This window comes from Oncorhynchus kisutch, linkage group LG1 (genome assembly GCF_002021735.2).
Source record: "Oncorhynchus kisutch isolate 150728-3 linkage group LG1, Okis_V2, whole genome shotgun sequence".
NCBI lineage: Eukaryota > Metazoa > Chordata > Actinopteri > Salmoniformes > Salmonidae > Oncorhynchus > Oncorhynchus kisutch.
Genome location: NC_034174.2, coordinates 56,118,560 through 56,139,740, shown reverse-complemented (window position 1 = coordinate 56,139,740; position 21,181 = coordinate 56,118,560). Strand labels below are relative to the sequence as shown.

Here is a 21,181-nt window from a genome sequence, read left to right as displayed (position 1 = left end):
GCAAACTGGATGCAGTCTATCACAGTGCCATCCGTTTTGTCACTAAAGCACCTTATACTACCCACCACTGCGACTTGTATGCTCTAGTCGGCTGGCCCTCGCTACATATTCGTCGCCAGACCCACTGGCTCCAGGTCATCTACAAGTCTATGCTAGGTAAAGCTCCGCCTTATCTCAGCTCACTGGTCACGATGGCAACTCCCATCCGTAGCACGCGCTCCAGCAGGTGTATCTCACTGATCATCCCTAAAGCCAACACCTCATTTGGCCGCCTTTCGTTCCAGTACTCTGCTGCCTGTGACTGGAACGAATTGCAAAAATCGCTGAAGTTGGAGACTTTTATCTCCCTCACCAACTTCAAACATCAGCTATCTGAGCAGCTAACCGATCGCTGCAGCTGTACATAGTCTATTGGTAAATAGCCCACCCTTTTCACCTACCTCATCCCCGTACTGTTTTTATTTATTTACTTTTCTGCTCTTCTGCACACCAATATCTCTACCTGTACATGACCATCTGATCTTTTATCACTCCAGTGTTAATCTGCAAAATTGTAATTATTTGCCTACCTCCTCATGCCTTTTGCACACATTGTATATAGACCCCCCCTTCGTTTTCTACTGTGTTATTGACTTGTTAATTGTTTACTCCATGTGTAACTCTTTGTTGTATGCTCACACTGCTATGCTTTATCTTGGCCAGGTCGCAGTTGCAAATGAGAACTTGTTCTCAACTAGCCTACCTGGTTAAATAAAGGTGAAATAAAAATAAAATAAAAAAATTCTCTAAAATAACGTCTCTGGCGATGCGTGAGAGGGTGGAAGAATGACATCATGGGGACAATCTTTTTACATGAGTAGAGGCACACTGCTGTGGTTTTACAGTACAGGTCCTGCCCTTGATGGTTGAACCTGTTTCGCCATTTTAAATCTGATAAGCTACTCCTGGGCCATTCATGACAACTTCCCCATGTTGAGTGAGTGAGTCACAGCCATATAAACCTGGGTTGTGTTCAGTAGGCACGAAACAGAATAACAAGTTTTAAAACGGGGAGAAACTATGTGAAATTAAGCACACCAATCCGCTTTACAACCTGGCATACATAGGCTTTGCGAACGTTTCAAGTTTGGAGAAGCAGATGGTGCCCTGTGGCAGGAACTGGTTCTGGGGCAGGGATTCATGCGCAAGCGTTGCAAAATAAAATGTACACATGCATGTTATTCACTAATTTCACCCAAACTGTTCGCGAGCGTCTACGTAGCCAGGTGCTAAAATAGAACGTGGTTCTATTTTTGATGTGCTGCAAGTCCCGCCTCTTCCATCTCCTCATTGGTTTTTAGGAGGATATACCCAAGTGGGTGATTTGAAAGATTAACTTAAGTCCACACTCCAGTCCAGTTGGTGGTGGTGGTAATGCACCTTAAAGTTGGTTGCCAACCGTCATAAAGTCCGACGCAGACGACTGAAGGAGGAGAGATTACTAGAAACTAACTCTGTTTTCCCTTTTATCTGTGAATTAATTGTCGGAATAGAGGACCTTGTGCATTTCAGGTAGACTTTCATGTGGCAATTCAGAGAAACGGATCATTTTGATGTGCATAGAATGGAGTTGTGAGTGGATTCGCGTGGGAGTTCTGCGGCAAATGTTCTTGATAATTGCCCAGGGTATGACATGCCATCTTGTGATCATAAACATTGACACTGTATATGGCAATAGTTTTATAATGTGAAGTGCACATTTGGATACATTTGGGGTGTTTGGCTTGGTTGTATGAGATCAAAGCTGTATTCATTAAATTCCTCAATGTCTACGTTGAGTCCTCCTTAATTTACAGCATTTCCCTCAATCAGACAACAAAACATTTGCAAAAGTTCCCCAATTAGCTGGAGGGATGGAGGCAACTTCTTGTTGCGCGCAGTGCTCAAGTTCGGAACAGCTGTCAGTCAAAACCCATACAGCTCTGTGAAGAGAAGATGAGCTCTGCCGTTATTTATAGCATGTTATTGTACAGCCACTGTGTTCCAATTTAGGCACTTACCTGTGTTCAAATCTGCTATTATCAAACAGTATACGGTACGAGTGTAAAGGGTTAACGGAAATGTAATGGTTTGATAGAAGTGTGTTTATGAAATATTTGTTCCAGTTAACTTTGCAGGATCATCACAAACATACTCTTGAAAGTCCCCATGTGAATACAATCACACTCCAGCTGTCAATATGGCACTCTTTATTGAAAAAAGCCTGTTTTCATTGGACATTATTCACTGAAACATCATGCAAGAATAAATATTGTCAACTTCCATCACGGCTGAAGATCTGGATCGAAAATCTGAATACACACCCAATGTTTCACACAAGACCAAGCATTTTGGGAACAACCGGGATATAGGTTTCTGATCAGGACGGTATTATCCAAGGTACACTGTCTGAGCACCAGTCTCTGGGACTTACATATACTCTCTCTTTTTCATCTCTCTCCATTTCCACCATTTGCTCTTTGTCTCTCTTTTTCTCTCCCTGTTTAAAATCCCTCACATCCCCAACACAAGACCCAGCCATAAATAAACATGGGCAGCTGACTGTATCTCTTCTCTGGAGAGTGCAATCCATCCCAGCGCCTTAACCCTGATTTACCTTCATGGCTCTCAGATAAAGTGTGTCCCCCAAATGACAACCTATTCCATTATGATTGTGTTGCAGCACATCATGGATTAGCAACCAGTACAGTTTTCTGTATAGGCTATACATTCTTCCAGCCAGCATGGCACAGCAAAAGGCTCTTCGCAATGGGAGATCCCTGTTGACTACTGGCAAGAGAATGGTTTTCTAGTTGTTTTTTTATCCTTCTGAATGACAAGAGAATGGGTGCAATCTCATTCATCAGCTGACAACAGTTAACATTTATCTTTGTGACTGATGTTTGGATTTAGGGCGTGCTGCATCTACATCCCAAATGGCACCCTATTCCCTACTTGATGCACTACTTTTGACGAGAGTCCTATGGGCCCTGGTCAAAAGCAGTGCACAATTATAATGGAGAAGTTCGCTCATCTTTGCAAAATTTTGCTTACTTCACCAAAATTCCAAGGTTCTCTAGAGTTCCATCTCCCAGAGGAGTTGATGTGCGGTGTTATTGGCTCTGCGTGGTATCTCAAGCCCTTCATACTTCTGCTCAGGATCATGTCCTCTAGAAAGACAGGGGTTATATGTGTGTGTGAAGGGAATAAATGTCAGCCGTCGAAGCCTGAAACAAGGTTCTAAAGACTGACATCTAGTGGAAGCCGTAGGAAGTGCAGATTTTACACTGTATATTGTATTTTTTTCTCATGTTTTTGCTTGCCATATGAGTTCTGTTATACTCAGACGTCATTCAAATTATTATAGAAACTTCAGTGTTTTCTATCCAAATCTACTAATAATATGCATATCTTAGCTTCTGGGCTGAGTAGCAGGCAGTTTACTCTGGACACCTTCTTCATCCAAGCTACTCAATACTGCCCCCCAGCGATAAGAAGTTAAGAACAAGTTCTTATTTACAATGACGGCTTAGGAACAGTGGGTTAACTGCCTTGTTCAGGGGAAGAACGACAGATTTTTACCTTGTCAGCTCAGAGATTTGATCTAGCAACCTTTCGGTTACTGGCCCAACGTTCTAACTACTAGGCTACTTAACGCATTTGAACTGATTCCAGAAACCGACCCAAAAAGCTGGCTATATTAAATATATGGATGAGCAGTGAGTGTCTTAAGATTGTAAAGAATACATAGTGAAGTATACAGTATATACATATGAGATGAGCAATGTGAGATACGTAAACATTAAAGTGGCCAATGATATCAAGTCTGTAGGTAGGCAGCCACCTCTGTGCTATTGCTGGTTGTTTAACAATCTGATGGCCTTGAGATTGAAAAACAGCTTCTACCGCTTTCCCAGCTTTGATGCACCTGTACGGACCTCGCCATCTGGATGGAAGCGCGGTGAACAGGCAGTGACTCGGGGTGGTTATTGTCCTTGATCTTTTTTGACCTTCTGTGACATCGGTGCTGTAGGTGTCCTGGGGGGCAGGTAGTTTTCCCCCAGTGATACATTGTGCAGACCACACCACCCTCTGGAGAGCCCTGCGGTTGTGGGCGGTGCAGTTGCCGTGCCAGGCGGTGATACAGCCCAACAGATGCTCTCAATTCTGGACCTGTAAAAGTTAGTGAGGGTTTTCAGTGACACGCCACATTTTTTCAGCCTCCTGAGGTTGAGGCGGCACTGTTGCGCCTTCTTCACCACACTGTCTGTGTGCGTGGACCATTTCAGTTTGTTTGTTTGATATGTACACTGAGGAACTTTCCACCTTCTCCACTGCTGTCCCCGTCGATGTGGATAGGGGGGTGCTCCCTTTGCTGTTTCCTGAAGTCCACGATCATCTTGTTTTGTTGACGTTGAGTGAGTTTTTTTTTTCCTGACACCTTACTCCGAGTGCCCTCACCTCCTCCCTGTAGGCCGTCTCGTCGTTGTTGATAATCAAGCCTACCACTGTAGTGTCATCTACAAACTTGATGATTTGAGTTGGAGGCATGCATGGCCACGCAGTCATGGGTAAACAGGGAGTACAGAAGTGGGCTGAGAATGCACCCTCGTGGGGCCCCAATGTGAGGATCAGCGAAGTGGAGATGTTTCATACCTTCACAACCTGGGGGCGGCCCGTCAGGAAGTCCAGGACCCAAGACCCAATGCAAAGGAATTCTTACGTAGGTATTCCTCTTGTCCAGGTGGGATAGGGCAGTGTGATGGCGATTGCATCGTCTGTGGACCTATTGGGGTGGTATATGCAAATTGCAGTGGCTCTAGGGTGACCGGTAAGGTGGAGGTGATATGATCCTTGACTAGTCTCTCAAAGCACTTAATGATGACAGAAGTGAGTGCTTCGGGGCGATAGTCGTTCAGTTACCTTTGCCTCCTTGGGTACAGGAACAATGGTGGCCATCTTGAAGCATGTGGGGACAGCAGTCTGCCTCTCCTGCGGCGACGTTGTTTTGGGGCAGCATCTCAACTGTTTGAATGCCTTGGGTGGTTTGAACAAAGGATCCGCTTTTGAGAAAGTCGTATTCCTGGTCGTAGTGCTGGTTGTGCTGGTAAGTTGACGTCTCTCTGATATCGAATAGTTCTTCCCGGCTGTATGTAATAACACAAGGTTTTCTGGGCAAACAATGTAAGAAATGATGCATAAAACAATAGAATATAGTTTCCTAAGGACTAGTAGTGAGGCGACCCCCTTTGTCGGCGTCTTCTTGCTAAGTGAATAGGGCTGTGACGGTTATGGAATTTTGGATGATGGCCAGCCCAAATGACTGCGGTCTCTATAATAAGTTGCTGCCATAGAAATAGATTGAATAGAAGGTGCATCCCCATTCAAATCAATGGTGGCATAATGGTTGAACTGGTGGCCATTGTGACTGTAACCATAGGAACAAAGCAGAAGGTAAAAGCAGGAAGTGTACCCATCAATATGTGCTGTGATTTGATGATTCACCTCAACTGACATTACAAAAAATGCTTTCCATCGCGTGAGCCACATCGGTTAACATAATTTGAATGAACATTCTACATTATCATGGAAATTATTGCATCACAATACCAGGAATCCATTGCAAGTGTACCCATGAGTTTACCAGTCAAATTGCCACGGTACCAAACCTGATCTATTCATTTTATTTCTGTGTGTGCTGCTGCATTGTGGGGGGTGAATGCAGCAATTGTAGACCTTAACCTTTCTGGTGCAGGCGTTCCGCTAGCGACCCACCTCGACAACAACTGGTGAAATTGCGGAGCCCGAAATTCAAAATACATAAATAGAAATATTTAACATTCATGGAAATACAAGTGTCATACATCAAAATAAAGCTTAACTTCTTGTTAATCTAGCCGCTGTGTCAGATTTCAAAAAGGCTTTACGGCGAAAGCACACCATGCGATTATCTGAGGACAGCGCCCCGCATACAAAAGCATGAAAAACATTTTTCAACCAGGCAGGTGCGCCACGAAATTCAGAAATAGTGATATAATAAATGCCTTACCTTTTGAAGATCATCTTCTGTTGCCACTCCAAAAGGTCCCAGCTACATCATAAATGGTCCTTTTGTTCGATAATGTCCTTCTTTATATCCCCAAAAACTCTGTTTAGAATCAAACCTCAGGTACCCTAATGCGTAAATAAACAATAACATTTAAGACGGAGAATCTTTGTCTTTACCGGAGATAAACAACAAAGAATGTGCTCTCATCCACGTGCATGAAAACACTACAGCCAAAATTGGAGCCACTTAAAAAAAGCAGCAGTGTACAAAACAAATGGGGGAGGGGGGGATCAATGTAATAGTCCGGTGGTCATTTCATTAATTGTTCAGCAGTCTTTTGGCTTGTGGGTAGAAGTTGTTAAGGAGACTTTGGTCCTAGACTTGATGCTCTGGTGCCGTGACTGGAGTCTCTGACAATTGTATGGGCTTTCCTCTGACACCGCCTATTATATAGGTCCTGGATTACAGGAAGCTTGGCCCCAGTGATGTACTGGGCCGTACGCACTACCGGCAGTTGCCATACCGGGTGGTGATGCAACCTGTCAGAATACTCTCGATGGTACGAATAATATAGATGAGAGCTCTCTTGGTAGATAGTGTGGTCTATAGCTTATCATAAGGTACTCTAGTAGTGGATTCAGTTAGCATATTGTGTGTGAGTGTGTGTTATACTGTGTAGATGTGTTATGTAATTGGTAAGTGCATGTATGTGTGTTTGTTAGGCATTACAGGTGTGTGTTTGAGGTATTAAGGTGTGTGTGTGTGTGTGCGTCAGACAACTGTATGTGGAACCTCTTTCCATGGCAGCTGAACTGAGATGAGTAGGAAGGCACACCCCCCCCCCCCGTTGTCTCTTTAAAGACCCCTGCATACCACACACAGCATTCTTCAACACACACACACAGCCTTCAGGCTGCACGCTGTTGGCCTTCACTCTGGCCCAGTGAACCCAAATACCAGTGTCCACCACCTCTTGACAGGCTTGCAGCATGCGTCTCCCCAGAGAGCACGCTGACATAACAGCTGAGGAGGAGAGGCGGCTGTAATGACGCTGATGTGGTAACGTCTTTATTTAGACCTCTACACCCGCCGGGAAATATCAATGTTATACTTCCATCTAGTGGTTAAAGTATGTTATGGCAGCCACTCTACTATATGGCCAGCCTCTTTTTACAGTTCCTCAATTGTGGTCTGAATTTTACTTTAAAGGTTTGGGGGAAATAAGACTACAATTAGAAAGGGAAGGAAAGTTGGTCTTAAAATATTAGTATATTATTCAATAAGTTGTGAGGACAGATTGGCCCCCCTCCCAACAAATGTGTTTCGGGCATGGGGCATTGTTTTCTATCCTGGGTTTGTTGACTTGCTATAGCAGCCCACTGGCTTTGTGTACCTGTCTTGTAGCCCTCTGCTTTGCCTCAACACCATAGTACCCTCCAAGCTCGTCATCAAGCTCGAGACCCTGGGTCTCGACCCCGCCCTGTGCAACTGGGTACTGGACTTCCTGACGGGCCGCCCCCAGGTGGTGAGGGTAGGCAACAACATCTCCACCCCTCTGATCCTCAACACTGGGGCCCCACAAGGGTGCGTTCTGAGCCCTCTCCTGTACTCCCTGTTTACCCACGACTGCGTGGCCACGCACGCCTCCAACTCAATCATCAAGTTTGCGGACGACACAACAGTGGTAGGCTTGATTACCAACAACGACGAGACGGCCTACAGGGAGGAGGTGAGGGCCCTCGGAGTGTGGTGTCAGGAAAATAACCTCACACTCAACGTCAACAAAACTAAGGAGATGATTGTGGATTTCAGGAAACAGCAGAGGGAACACCCCCCTATCCACATCGATGGAACAGTAGTGGAGAGGGTAGCAAGTTTTAAGTTCCTTGGCATACACATCACAGACAAACTGAATTGGTCCACTCACACAGACAGCATCGTGAAGAAGGCGCAGCAGCGCCTCTTCAACCTCAGGAGGCTGAAGAAATTCGGCTTGTCACCAAAAGCACTCACAAACTTCTACAGATGCACAATCGAGAGCATCCTGTCGGGCTGTATCACCGCCTGGTATGGCAACTGCACCGCCCTCAACCGTAAGGCTATCCAGAGGGTAGTGAGGTCTGCACAACGCATCACCGGGGGCAAACTACCTGCCCTCCAGGACACCTACACCACCCGATGCTACAGGAAGGCCATAAAGATCATCAAGGACATCAACCACCCGAGCCACTGCCTGTTCACCCCGCTGTCATCCAGAAGGCGAGGTCAGTACAGGTGCATCAAAGCTGGGACCGAGAGACTGAAAAACAGCTTCTATCTCAAGGCCATCAGACTGTTAAACAGCCACCACTAACATTGAGTGGCTGCTGCCAACACACTGTCAATGACACTGACTCAACTCCAGCCACTTTAATAATGGGAATTGATGGGAAATGATGTAAATATATCACTAGCCACTTTAAACAATGCTACCTTATATAATGTTACGTTCCCTACATTATTCATCTCATATGCATATGTATATACTGTACTCTATATCATCTACTGCATCCTTATGTAATACATGTATCACTAGCCACTTTAACTATGCCACTTTGTTTACATACTCATCTCATATGTTATACTGTACTCGATATCATCTACTGTATCTTGCCTATGCTGCTTTGTACCATCACTCATTCATATATCCTTATGTACATATTCCTTATCCCCTTACACTGTGTATAAGACAGTAGTTTTTTTGGAATTGTTAGATTACTTGTTCGTTATTACTGCATTGTCGGAACTAGAAGCACAAGCATTTCGCTACACTCGCATTAACATCTGCTAACCATGTGTATGTGACAAATAACATTTTATTTGATTTGACATCTTTGGTTCCCCTCCTATGCTTCCCCAGGGAAGGATGAGGTGCGCGGGCAGTTGGACAGCGCCCTGCAGGATGTGAACGTACGCTATGCTGTGCTGGAGGAGACTGAGAAGAGGGCCGCGTGCCGTGCGCTCATCGAGGAGAGGGGCCGCTACTGCTCCTTTGTCAGCATGCTCAAACCCGTGCTGGTGAGTAGCATCACACTGTTCTTCTCCCTAAATTCCCTTTCCCCTCTGTTTCGCTCACTCAATTGCGTTCGGACCGCTCCCTCTTCACACGCGTGCTGAGTGCGCACACAAGCTCCCGTTAGGCCTACAGAAATAAATGCCTATAAAAACATATTTGATGGGATAGATAATTGTGCCATCTATATTCTGCTTAGGCTACTTAGGACACTAACAGCTTACAGACAGTAGGCAATCAAGGTCACAGTTATGAAAACTTAGGACACTAGAGGCATTTCTACTGTCTCTGAAAAACACCAAAAGAAAGATGCCCAGGGTCCCTGCTCATCTATGTGAACGTGCCTTAGGCATGCTGCGAGGAGGCATGAGGACTGCAGATGTGGCCAGGGCAATACATTGCAATGTCCGTACTGTGCAACGCCTAACACGACGCTCCAGGGAGAAGGGACGGACAGCTGATCGTCCTCGCTGTGGCAGACCACTTGTAACAACACCTGCACAGGATCGGGACATCTGAACATCACACCTGCGGGACAGGTACAGGATGGCAACAACAACTGCCCGAGTTACACAAGGAATGCACAATCCCTCCATCAGTGCTCAGACTGTCCGCAATAGGCTGAGAAAGACTGGACTGAGGACTTGTAGGCCTGTTGTGAAGCAGGTCCTCACTAGACATCACCGTCAACATCGTCGCCTATGGGCACAAACCCACCGTCGCTGGACCAGACAGGACTGGCAAAAAGTGCTCTTCACTGAGTTGCGGTTTTGTCTCACCAGGGGTGATGGTTGGATTCGTGTTTATCGTCGAAGGAATGAGCATTACACCGAGGCCTGTACTCTGGAGCTTGATCGATTTGGAGGTGGAGGGTCCGTCATGGTCTGGGGTGGTCACAGCATCATCAGACGGAGCTTTTTGTCATTGCAGGCAATCGCAACGCTGTGCGTTACAGGGAAGACATCCTCCTCCCTCATGTGGTACCCTTCCTGCAGGCTCATCCTGACATGACCCTCCAGCATGACAATGCCACCAGCCATACTGCTCGTTCTGTGCGTGATGTCCTGCAAGACAGGAATGCCAGTGTTCTGCCATGGCCATCGAAGAGCTCGGATCTCAATCCCATTGAGCATGTCTGGGACCTGTTGGATCGGAGGGTGAGGGCTAGGACTATTCCCCCCAGAAATGTCCGGGAACTTGCAGGTGCCTTGGTGGAAGAGTGGGGTAAAATCGCATAGCAAGATCTGTCAAATCTGGTGCAGTCCATGAGAAGGCGGCGTACTGAAGTACTTAATGCAGCTGGTGGCCACACCAGATACTGACTGTTACTCTTGATTTTGACCCCCCCCCCCTTTGTTCAGGGACACGTGATGAACAGAAATGGAATAATGTCTGTGGAACTTGTTCAGTTTGTCTGTTGCTGCATCTTATGTTCATACAAATAGTTATACATGTTAAGTTTGCTGAAAATAAACGCGGTTGACAGCGGACCTAAATTTTTTTGCTGAGTTAATAACTTTCAGTTTTGTACACCGGCTTCAAACAGATAAATACAATATGTTTTGTTATGGAAAATATATTTCATAGTGGTTTAAATTGGACAATGATTCTCTACACTATACTTGTTTTGTCACACAAACTGAAAATAGGAGGACTATTAACATTTTAGCAACCAGGAAATGGTGGACCGATTTCTGCATTGGCCGTCTTTTAAATTGCCATATACACAATTAAAGGAGAATTACACAAAAGATCTTGATGTTGTTTTTCCTCTAGACCTAAAAAAGATTGTCTTCAGATGCATTGACATGGACTGAAAACATCAGTTTTCGTTGTTTCTCTATGAACTATAATTTTATATTATGAATTATAATTTTGAGTGGAAAAACAACCATTTGAAAACCAGGAAAAAATCAAATGGAGAAACCATACATGTTCCTTGTTTTTGAAAGAAAAGCATTTTTTTGACCATTAAAATAACATCAAATTGATCAGAAATACAGTGTAGACATTGTTAATGTTGTTAATGACTATTGAAGCTGGAAATGGCTGATTTTTAAAATCTACAGAGGCCCATTATCAGCAACCATCACTCCCGTGTTCCAATGGCACGTTGTGATAGCTAATCCAAGTTTATCATTTTAAAGGGCTAATTGATCATTAGAAAACCCTTTCGCAATTATGTTAGCACAGCTGAAAACTGTTCTGTTTAAAGAAGCAATAAAACTGGCCTTCTTTAGACTAGTTGAGTATCTGGAGCATCGGAATTTGAGGGTTCGATTACAGGCTCAAAATGGCCAGAAGCAAAGACTTTCCTCTGAAACTCGTCAGTCTGAGAAATGAAGGCCATTCCATTGCCAAGAAACTGAAGATCTCGTACAGCGCTGTGTACTACTTCCTTCACAGAATAGGGCAAACTGGCTCTAACCAGAATAGAAAGAGGAGTGGGAGGCCCCGGTGCACAACTGGGCAAGAGGACAAGTACATTTGACTGTCTAGTTTGAGAAACAGTTGGCTCACAAGTCCTAAACTGGCAGCTTCATTAAATAGTACCAGCAAAACACCAGTCTCAACATCAACAGTGAAGAGGAGACTCCGGGATACTGGCCTTCTAGGCAGAGTTCCTATATCCACAGTAAAATGAGTCCTATATTGACAACCTGAATGGCTGCTCAGCAAGGACGAAGTCACTGCTCCAAAACCGTCATAACAAATCCAGACTACGGTTTGCAACTGCACATTGGGACAAAGATCATACTTTTTGGAGAAATGTCTTCTGGTTTGATGAAACAAAAAATTGAACTGTTTGGCGATAATGACCATTATGTTTGGAGGAAAAGGGGGAGGCTTGCAAGCCGAAGAACATAATCCCAACCGTGAAGCACGTGGGTGGAAGCATCATGTTGTGGGGTGCTTTGCTGCAGGAGGGATGCATTTCACAAAATAGATGGCATCATGAGGGGAGAAAATTATGTGGATATATTGACGCAACATCTCAAGACATCAGTCAGGTGGTCGCATATGGGTCTTCCAAATGGACAATGACCCCAAGCATACTTCTAAAGTTGTGGCAAAATAGTTTAAGGACAACAAAGTCAAGGTATTGGAGTGGCCATCACAAAGCCCTGACCTCAATCCTATAGAACATTTGTGGGCAGATCTGTTAAAGCATGTGCGAGCAAGGAGGCCTACAAACCTGACTGTTATACCAGCTCTGTCAGGAAGAATGGGCCAAAATTCACACAACTTATTGTGGGAAGCTTGTGGAAGGCTACCTGAAACGTTTGACCCAAGTTAAACAATTTAAAGGCAATGCTACCAAATACAAATTGAGTGTATGTATATTTCTGACCCTCTGCGAATGTGATGAAAGAAATAAAAGCTGAAATAAATCATTCTCTGTACTAATATTCTGACATTTCTCATTCTTAAAATAAAGTGGTGATCCTAACTGACCTAAGACAGGGACTGTTTACTAGGATTAAATGTCAGGAATTGTGAAAAACTGAGTTTAAATGTGTTTAGCTGGTGTATGTAAACTTCCGACTTCAACTGTAAATGCCCATGATTTTGGAATGAGATGTTCGACGAGCAGGTGTCCACATACTTTTGGTCATCAATTGTATTTCCATCCCCTAAGGTTTGAGGAAAGTGTGTAAACTGACCTGGAATATATGGTTAGGGGTGATTTCTACCTGTTAGTTGTGTGTGTCTGTGAACTTATTTGGGATCTGTGGATAGGGATGACTGATTTTTGGTGATTGGTTGTGCGTCTGATCTGATCTGGGTTCTGTGGTTGTTTGTGTGCAGGATCATGAGATCAGCATGCTCGGAGAGGTGACCCACCTGCAGACCATCCTGGAAGACCTGAGCACCCTGACGGCCGAGCCCAGCAAACTACCCCCGGCCAGTGAACAGGTTCGATGGATGATTCTTACACAAGCCGAACACTTGACACAGACATCTATATTTTCACCAAAAAAGACGTGGACACACACACACACTTGTTCATGCCACACACACACTAACATCAATATACCTTCACAAATGCACTTAATCACATACTCGCATGCGGTGTTAGAAACTCCCACTTATCCATATTCTCATTCTCTCACATTGAAACTCTTTTTCTCCCTACTTCTGAACAGGTGATCCTGGATCTGAAGGGATCAGACTACAGCTACAGTTACCAGACACCCCCTGCCTCCCCCAGCAACACACTGTCCCGCACGAGCAGCATCAGCGGGTAGCTAAACCCACACACATGCATGCATAAACATGCGCACACACACACACTCTACACAATATACTCAGGTAGATATATTGGCACACACACACTGCTTCACACCAAATGTGCTGCCTTTGACACTGCATTGGGGCCATCTTGATATTTTAGAGAGCTCACCAAATAGGCAAAGTGGGAGGAGGGGAAGAAGGGTGAAGTGTGCAGGAAGCAAAACTGTATCAAATGGATAGTAGCAGCAGCTAAATGAAGTTCAGTGTGTCTGTGCTATCGCACAGACTGGAGCCAGCTTAGGAAGTGTGCTCCCGTAACAGGGTTCAATGGGGTGCCATTTGGGATGCAGCCTTGGAGAGGGATGGAGGGAGGGGTGATGAAGAGCGCAGACGACTGAGTAAAGTAAAATGTTGACAAGGGAAGTTGAGCCAAGGGAACTGAAGAAAAACATGTGGTGTCTTGTCTCTTTTACCATCCTGGCACACACACACACAGAGCATGCACAGAACACATGCAATCTCGCAAAGGCACGCATGCACACATGCACACGCGTTCCTGGCTGCATCTCACTGTATGTGTGAGGGGAATGTGTGCGACGGGAATAAGAGTCAGTATCCCATTGCCTGTGTGTGTTTGGTGTGTGTGTGTGTGTGTTGAGTCTACTGGTTGTCCAGGCCACAGCCAAAACGCAACCCCAGGTGGTGATTGGGGTAGAGGGATGACTGCCTCCATAATACACACATGCTAGAAGGATTAGCAGACCAGTGGGGGAAATGATTAGGCCTAAACCTCAAGTCATCATAAGGTGCGCTCAAATTAAATGAGCCAAGGCAGAACAAACCCCCAAGTGCACCATAGCCAAACCCTCCTCTAAAAGCACACAACTGTCTATCAGTGTATTTGAATGTGTTGATATGTGCTATATTGTAATTTATGTATCTTATGACATTCATTACATTATTTGCTGGGCCGAAGGTGACACGACTTCTATAATGTACACCAAACAACGGTTTAAACATTTGCCACCGAGCAACAGTAGCGAGCGAGCCGTATGGTATAGTCATATAGAACGGTAATTTCCAGTACAGTGTGTTCTCTGGACCAAGCTCAGTTTCCACTTAAGCATCTACTACTGCCGGTCAAAACCTGTGGTGTTGATGTAGCAGAGCATTTATGCATTTAGACCATGAAAGAGGACAGGCTTTCTATTTTAACGATTAGCATGGACACCAACATCCATGAGTGCATTCACACATTTTGTATCCCAGGTGGCACCCTATTTCCTACATAGTGCACTACTTTTGACCAGTGGGCAAAAGTAGTACGCTATATAGGGCAGGTCTCTCCAAACCTGTTCATGGAAAGCTACTGTCCTTTCAGATTCTGATCCAACCTCAAATGTCACTAACCTGATTCAGCTAATCAATTAGCTAATTATTAGAATTGGGTGTGCTAGAGGGATGGAACCGAAACCTACAGGATGGTAGCTCTCCAGCAACAGGGCTGGAGAGCCCTGATATAGGGAATAGGGTGCCATTTGGGATGTAGCCTTACTATAGTACCCGTTCAAGATAGTTGTAGTGGCTTGGGGCACACCCCCAGTTGAGTTGGCTAAGTGACTTATGTCTGCTGTGATTTTCTTTGTGGATTTTGTGTTCTAGGCTATGTTATGTCTGAGCTTGAATAGGGCAGGACATAGTGCACCAAAACAGATTCAAATGATCAGAAGTTTACCTCACACTGTCGTTTGGCTCAGTTTCAGAAGAAATGGCGCAGGTTTTTCATGTCTGGTTCTCTCTCCTTTTTTTCTCTCTTTTTTCCTGCTCTTTTTCATTAATTTGCGCTCTCTCCCACACACACTTTTTCCCCGCTCGCTCTCTCTTGCTCTCTCAGTAACTACAACTCTGTGAGGCACGTCCCCTCTCTGGACTCCATCACCTCCTCTTTGGATGGCATTCACCTCCGCCCACCCTCCATGGAATCAGCACAGGTAACCCACACAGCTGTCTTCACTTTCACAGCTCCCTTCTGAAGTGCTCCATGTCATCTCAATGCAGATGCGTGACAGACCCAATATTATTTTGGCTGCTGAATTTTTCCAAATGCATCGATCATCGTCACATTGCTGCACTTTTGCCCAGGGGGCTCAATTGGAAGTAATTTGAAATATTATGGCAGAGAGTGATGCGGGCGCTGGAAGATGTGAGCATGTGCGTCTGGGCAGATGTGATGTAGTTGATGTTTGTGTGATGTTGTCGTTTGTATGTGTATGTTTTGTGTTTAAAAATAAAATGTTAAAATGTTCAGTCCATGGCATCATAGGTTCAGTCTGTTGCCCTTTCCTAACTTGACTACTGTTGAATATAAACTTTAAACTTATTTGAAAACCCTAGTGAACAGTTTAAAAGAAAGACCTTGCTCTGTCTGGCCCCCTTCCTCTACCTGAGTTACTCATGTTAGACAGTACTCTCTACGCACAAATCATTCTCTCTATCCCTTCCCGTCCCCCTTCCGTGGGTAGTGCTGCTCACCCAGTCCGTTGGCCTGCTTTGAGGGCTGGGGGGGGCACCGCACGCTCTCTCAGCGAGGGCAGCTTGCCCACCTCCATCCACTCTGGTGCCCACTGCCCACCCATGCCCGTTCTGCCAGCCACGCAAGCCGCGGACACCACCGTGGGAAAACTCTAGCCTTAATGACCCCCCTGTAATACCCCCCCATGGCGTAAACCCCCCAAGTATGGCCCCCACATAACTGTGTGTATTTTTTACCTTGTGTGTTTGTGTTTTGTCGTTTGGTGCATATATGCACATGCCATCCTAAAAGTGGTTGTAACACCAGTTCTGTTAGTGATATTGAGATTCTCACAATGACTGTTTTATAGATTTGTTAAAGAAAATGGCAGTACATTGTTTATTCGTTTTGAATCACTATGACGTTCTCTCCCTTTCTAGTGTTATTAAGTACCCTATGTCTCTAATGGTGGGGTGTATGTGTGTGTGAGACGTCTGTTTTTGTTGTGTAAAATGAATGCATCCAGTGTCTAAGTATGAGGGAGAAAAACAGCTTTCGCTAATTTACTTTCAGCCCATAACTTGACCTGCTTCCCTCTGGAAATGTAAAATTTGCAACTTGAAGTTATATACACTACTCCAAAAAATTAAGGGAACACTTAAGAAACACAATGTAACTCCAAGTCAATCAAACTTCTGTGAAATCAAACTGTCCACTTAGGAAGCAACACTGATTGACAATAACTTTCACATGCTGTTGTGCAAATGGAATAGACAACAGGTGGAAATTATAGGCAATTAGCAAGACACCCCCAATAAAGGAGTGGTTCTGCAGGTGGGGACCACAGACCTGTTCCTACGCTTCCTGGCTGTTTTGGTCACTTTTGAATGCTGGCGGTGCTTTCACTCTAGTGGTAGCATGAGACGGAGTCTACAACCCACACAAGTGGCTCAGGTAGTGCAGCTCATCCAGGATGGCACATCAATGCAAGCTGTGGCAAGAAGGTTTGCTGTGTCTGTCAGCGTAGTGTCCAGAGCATGGAGGCGCTACCAGGAGACGGGCCAGTACATCAGGAGACGTGGAGGAGGCCGTAGGAGGGCAACAACCCAGCAGCAGGACCGCTACCTCCGCCTTTGTGCAAGAAGGAGCACTGCCAGAGCCCTGCAAAATGACCTCCAGCAGGCCACAAATGTGCATGTGTCTGCTCAAACGGTCAGAAACAGTTTCCATGAGGGTGGTATGAGGGCCCAACGTCCACAGGTGGGGGTTGTGCTTTACAGCTCAACACATTGCAGGACGTTTGGCATTTGCCAGAGAACACCAAGATTGGCAAATTCCCCACTGGCGCCATGTGCTCTTCGCAGATGAAAGCAGGTTCACACTGAGCACGTGACAGTCTGGAGACGCCGTGGAGAACGTTCTGCTGCCTGCAACATCCTCCAGCATGACCGGTTTGGCAGTGGGTCAGTCATGGTGTGGGGTAGCATTTCTTTGCCCTCCATGTGCTCGCCAGAGGTAGCCTGACTGCCATTAGGTACCGAGATGAGATCCTCAGACCCCTTGTGAGACCATTTGCTGGTGCGGTTGGCCCTGGGTTCCTCCTAATGCAAGACAATGCTAGACCTCATGTGGCTGGAGTGTGTCAGCAGTTCCTGCAAGAGGAAGGCATTGATGCTATCTGGGACATCATGTCTCGCTCCATCCACCAACTCCACGTTGCACCACAATGTCCAGGAGTTGGCGGATGCTTTAGTCCAGGTCTGGGAGGAGATCCCTCAGGAGACCATCCGCCACCTCATCAGGAGCATGCCCAGGCATTGTAGGGAGGTCATACAGGCACGTGGAGGCCACACACACTACTGAGCCTCATTTTGACTTGTTTTAAGGACATTACATCAAAGTTGAATCAGCCTGTAGTGTGGTTTTCCACTTTAATTTTGAGTGTGACTCCAAATCCAGACCTCCATGGGTTGATAAATTTGATTTCCATTGATCATTTTTGTGTGATTTTGTTGTCAGCACATTCAACTATGTAAAGAAAAAATATTTCATTCATGCAGGTCTAGGATGTGTTATTCTAGTGTTCCCTTTATTTTTTTGAGCAGTGTATAACCCAACTAGCCCCCGCCGATGGCCCAAAAACTCCTAAAAGCCATTGCTCTCAATAACACTTTAACCCATATAACAGAGCTGTGCTAATTATAGTAATTATATATAGCTTTTTTTGTAATATAGAGGTCTAATGTGTAATTCTGTTACTGTGCCTCTCTAACTCCCTCCAGTCCTTATCAGTGATCGGCTCGCTGCCCTTCACAGTACCCATCCTTATGTCAACATCCCGTTCTTCAGTGTTTGTTTCCTCTGCTCTGCCCAGCCCAGCCTTACTCAGATACATTAACCTTTGATACATATTGTCATGTGGACTTTTTGTTTCTTGGTCACATCAAACAGGCCACTGCTTGTTTTGTCTTTGCATGAGCTGTAGGCATACAGTGCATTCTTAAGTTTTCAGACCCATTCCCTATTTCCACATTTTATGTTACAGCCTTATTCTGAAATGGATTAAATGAATAAAAATCTTCAATCTACACACAATACCCCATAATGACGAAGCGAAAACAGATTTTTACAATGTTTTGCACTTAAGTGTTCAGAACCTTTGCTATGAGACTCAAAATTTTGCTTTGGTGCATCCTGTTTCCATTGATCATCCTTGATGTTTCTACAACTTGATTGGACATGATTTGGAAAGGCACACCTGTCTATATAAGGTCCCACAGTTGACAGTGCATGTCCGAGCAAAAACCAAGCCATGAGGTCAAAGAAATTGTCCGTAGAGCTCCGAGACGGGATTGTCGATGCACAGATCTGGGGAAGGGTACTGAAACATGTCTGCAGCATTGAAGGTCCCCAAGAACAGAGTGACCTCCATCATTATTAAATGGAAGAAGTTTGGAACCACGAAGACTCTTCCTAGAGCTGGCTGCCTGGCAAAACTGAGCAATCGGGGGAGAAGGACCTTGGTCAGGGGGATGACCAAGAACCCAACGGTCACTCTGACAGAGCTCCAGAGTTCCTCTCACCTTTTATATAGGGCACCTTATGTAAATGTGATGGGAGAATCTTCCAGAAGGACAACCATCTCTGCAGCACTCCACCAATCAGTCCTTTATGGTAGTAGCCAGGTGGAAGCCACTCTTTAGTCAAAGGCCCGCTTGGAGTTTGCCAAAAGGCACCTAAAGGACTAAACAAGATTCTCTGGTCTGATGAAACCAAGATTTAACTCTTTGGCCTGAATGCCAAGTGTCATGTCTAGAGGAAACCTGTCACCATCTCTACGGTGAAGCATGGTGGTGGCAGCATCATGCTGTGGCGATGTTTTTCAGCAGCAGGGACTGGGGGACTAGTCCGGATCGAGGGAAAGATGAACTGAGCAAAGTACAGAGATCCTTGATGAAAACTTGTTCCAGAGTGGTCAGGACCTCAGACTGGGGCGAAGGTTCACCTTCCAACAGAACAACGGCCCTAAGCACACAGCCAAGACAACGCAGGAGTGGCTTCGGGACAAGTCTCTAAATGTCCTTGTGTGGCCCAGCCAGAGCCCGGACCAGATCAAACATCTCTGGATTGCCTCCCGGGTGGCGCAGTGGTTAAGGGTGCTGTACTGCAGCGCCAGCTGTGCCACCAGAGACTCTGGGTTCACGCCCAGGCTCTGTCGTAACCGGCCGCGACCGGGAGGTCCGTGGGGCGACGCAATTGGCCTAGCGTCGTCCGGGTTAGGGAGGGTTTGGCTGGTAGGGATATCCTTGTCTCATCGCGCAACAGCGACTCCTGTGGCGGGCCGGGCGCAGTGTACGCTAACCAAGGTTGCCAGGTGCACGTTGGGCTGCCTAATTTGCCAGAATTTTACGTAACTATGACATAACACTGAAGGTTGTGCAATGTAAAAGGAATTATTTAGACTTGTGGATGCCACCCGTTAGATAAAATACGGAATGTTTCACTGAAAGAATAAACGTCTTGTTTTCGAGTTTATGGTTTCCAGATTCGACTATATTTAATGACCTGCGGCTCGTATTTCTGTGTGTTGTTATGTTATAATTAAGTCTATGATTTGATAGAGCAGTCTGACTGAGCGGTGGTAGGCAGCAGCAGGCTCGTAAGCATTCATTCAACAGCACTTTCGAGCGTTTTGCCAGCAGCTCGTTGCTGTGCTTCAAGCATTGCGCTGTTTATGACTTCAAGCCTATCAACTCCCGAGATTAGGCAGGTGTAACCGATGTGAAATGGCTAGCTAGTTAGAGGGGAGCGTGCTAATAGAGTTTCAAACATCACTCACTGAGACTTGGAGTGGTTGTTCCCCTTGCTCTGCATGGGTAACGCTGCTTCGAGGGTGGCTGTTGTCGATGTGTTGTTCCTGGTTCGAGCCCAGGTAGGAGCGAGGAGAGGGACGGAAGGTATACTGTTACACTGGCAATACTAAAGTACCGATAAGAATAGTCAAAGGTTAATGAAATACAAATGATATAGAGAGAAATAGTCCTATAACAACAACCTAAAACTTCTTAACTGGGAATATTGAAGACTCCTGTTAAAAGGAACCACCAGCTTTCATATGTTCTCATGTTCTGAGCAAGGAACTTAAACGTAAGCTTTCTTACATGGCACATATTGCACTTTTACTTTCTTCTCCAATACTTTTGTTTTTGCATTATTTAAACCAAATTGAACATGTTTCATTATTTATTTGAGGCTAAATTGATTTTATTGATGTATTATATTTAAGTTCAAATAAGTGTTCATTCAGTATTGTTGTAATTGTCATTATTACAAATACTTTTCTTTTTTTTAAATCGACCGATTTTAATCGGTATCGGCTTTTTTTGGCATTGAGTTGGCAGTGGCACAATCTGATGTTGGTGTTCATTTCAGGAGGTGAGCGGGTCGTGGTCGGGACATACCGGGTCGGGCACAGAGAACGGCACGGCCATGCCTCCTCCTCACAACTCCTACACACAGCACGGCGAGAGGGCCCGCGCCTTGTCCACATCCGGAAAGGTAGCAAACACACACACACACGCACACACACACACAGAGAGAGACTCGCACGCACACACACACAAGCTGACACATGCGCACGCTCACACACCCACACAGAGAATTGCACACACACAAGCTGAGACACACACTCGCACCTCCATAGAAAGCTTATCAGTTTGTACTTTGATATGTGGTCAATGATTAAAGCAAATAAACACCGGTGCAGTGCTTTCCTCCATTTGTGTATCATTGACAAACCAACCTGACTTTTGGT

General features: G+C 45.4%; 1 protein-coding gene across 2 annotated transcripts in view; it reads left to right on the top strand.

The window, feature by feature from the left end:
- LOC109890640 (protein MTSS 1-like) overlaps positions 1 to 21,181 on the top strand; it is a 127,221-nt gene that overhangs the window by 94,687 nt on the left and 11,353 nt on the right. For both annotated transcript variants that reach the window (XM_031827318.1, XM_031827308.1), the window contains exons 8-12: positions 8,967 to 9,124; positions 12,930 to 13,037; positions 13,268 to 13,365; positions 15,250 to 15,346; positions 20,800 to 20,925. In XM_031827318.1, coding sequence (XP_031683178.1) covers positions 8,967 to 9,124; positions 12,930 to 13,037; positions 13,268 to 13,365; positions 15,250 to 15,346; positions 20,800 to 20,925 — 587 coding nt within the window. The remainder of the gene's footprint in view (positions 1 to 8,966; positions 9,125 to 12,929; positions 13,038 to 13,267; positions 13,366 to 15,249; positions 15,347 to 20,799; positions 20,926 to 21,181) is intronic.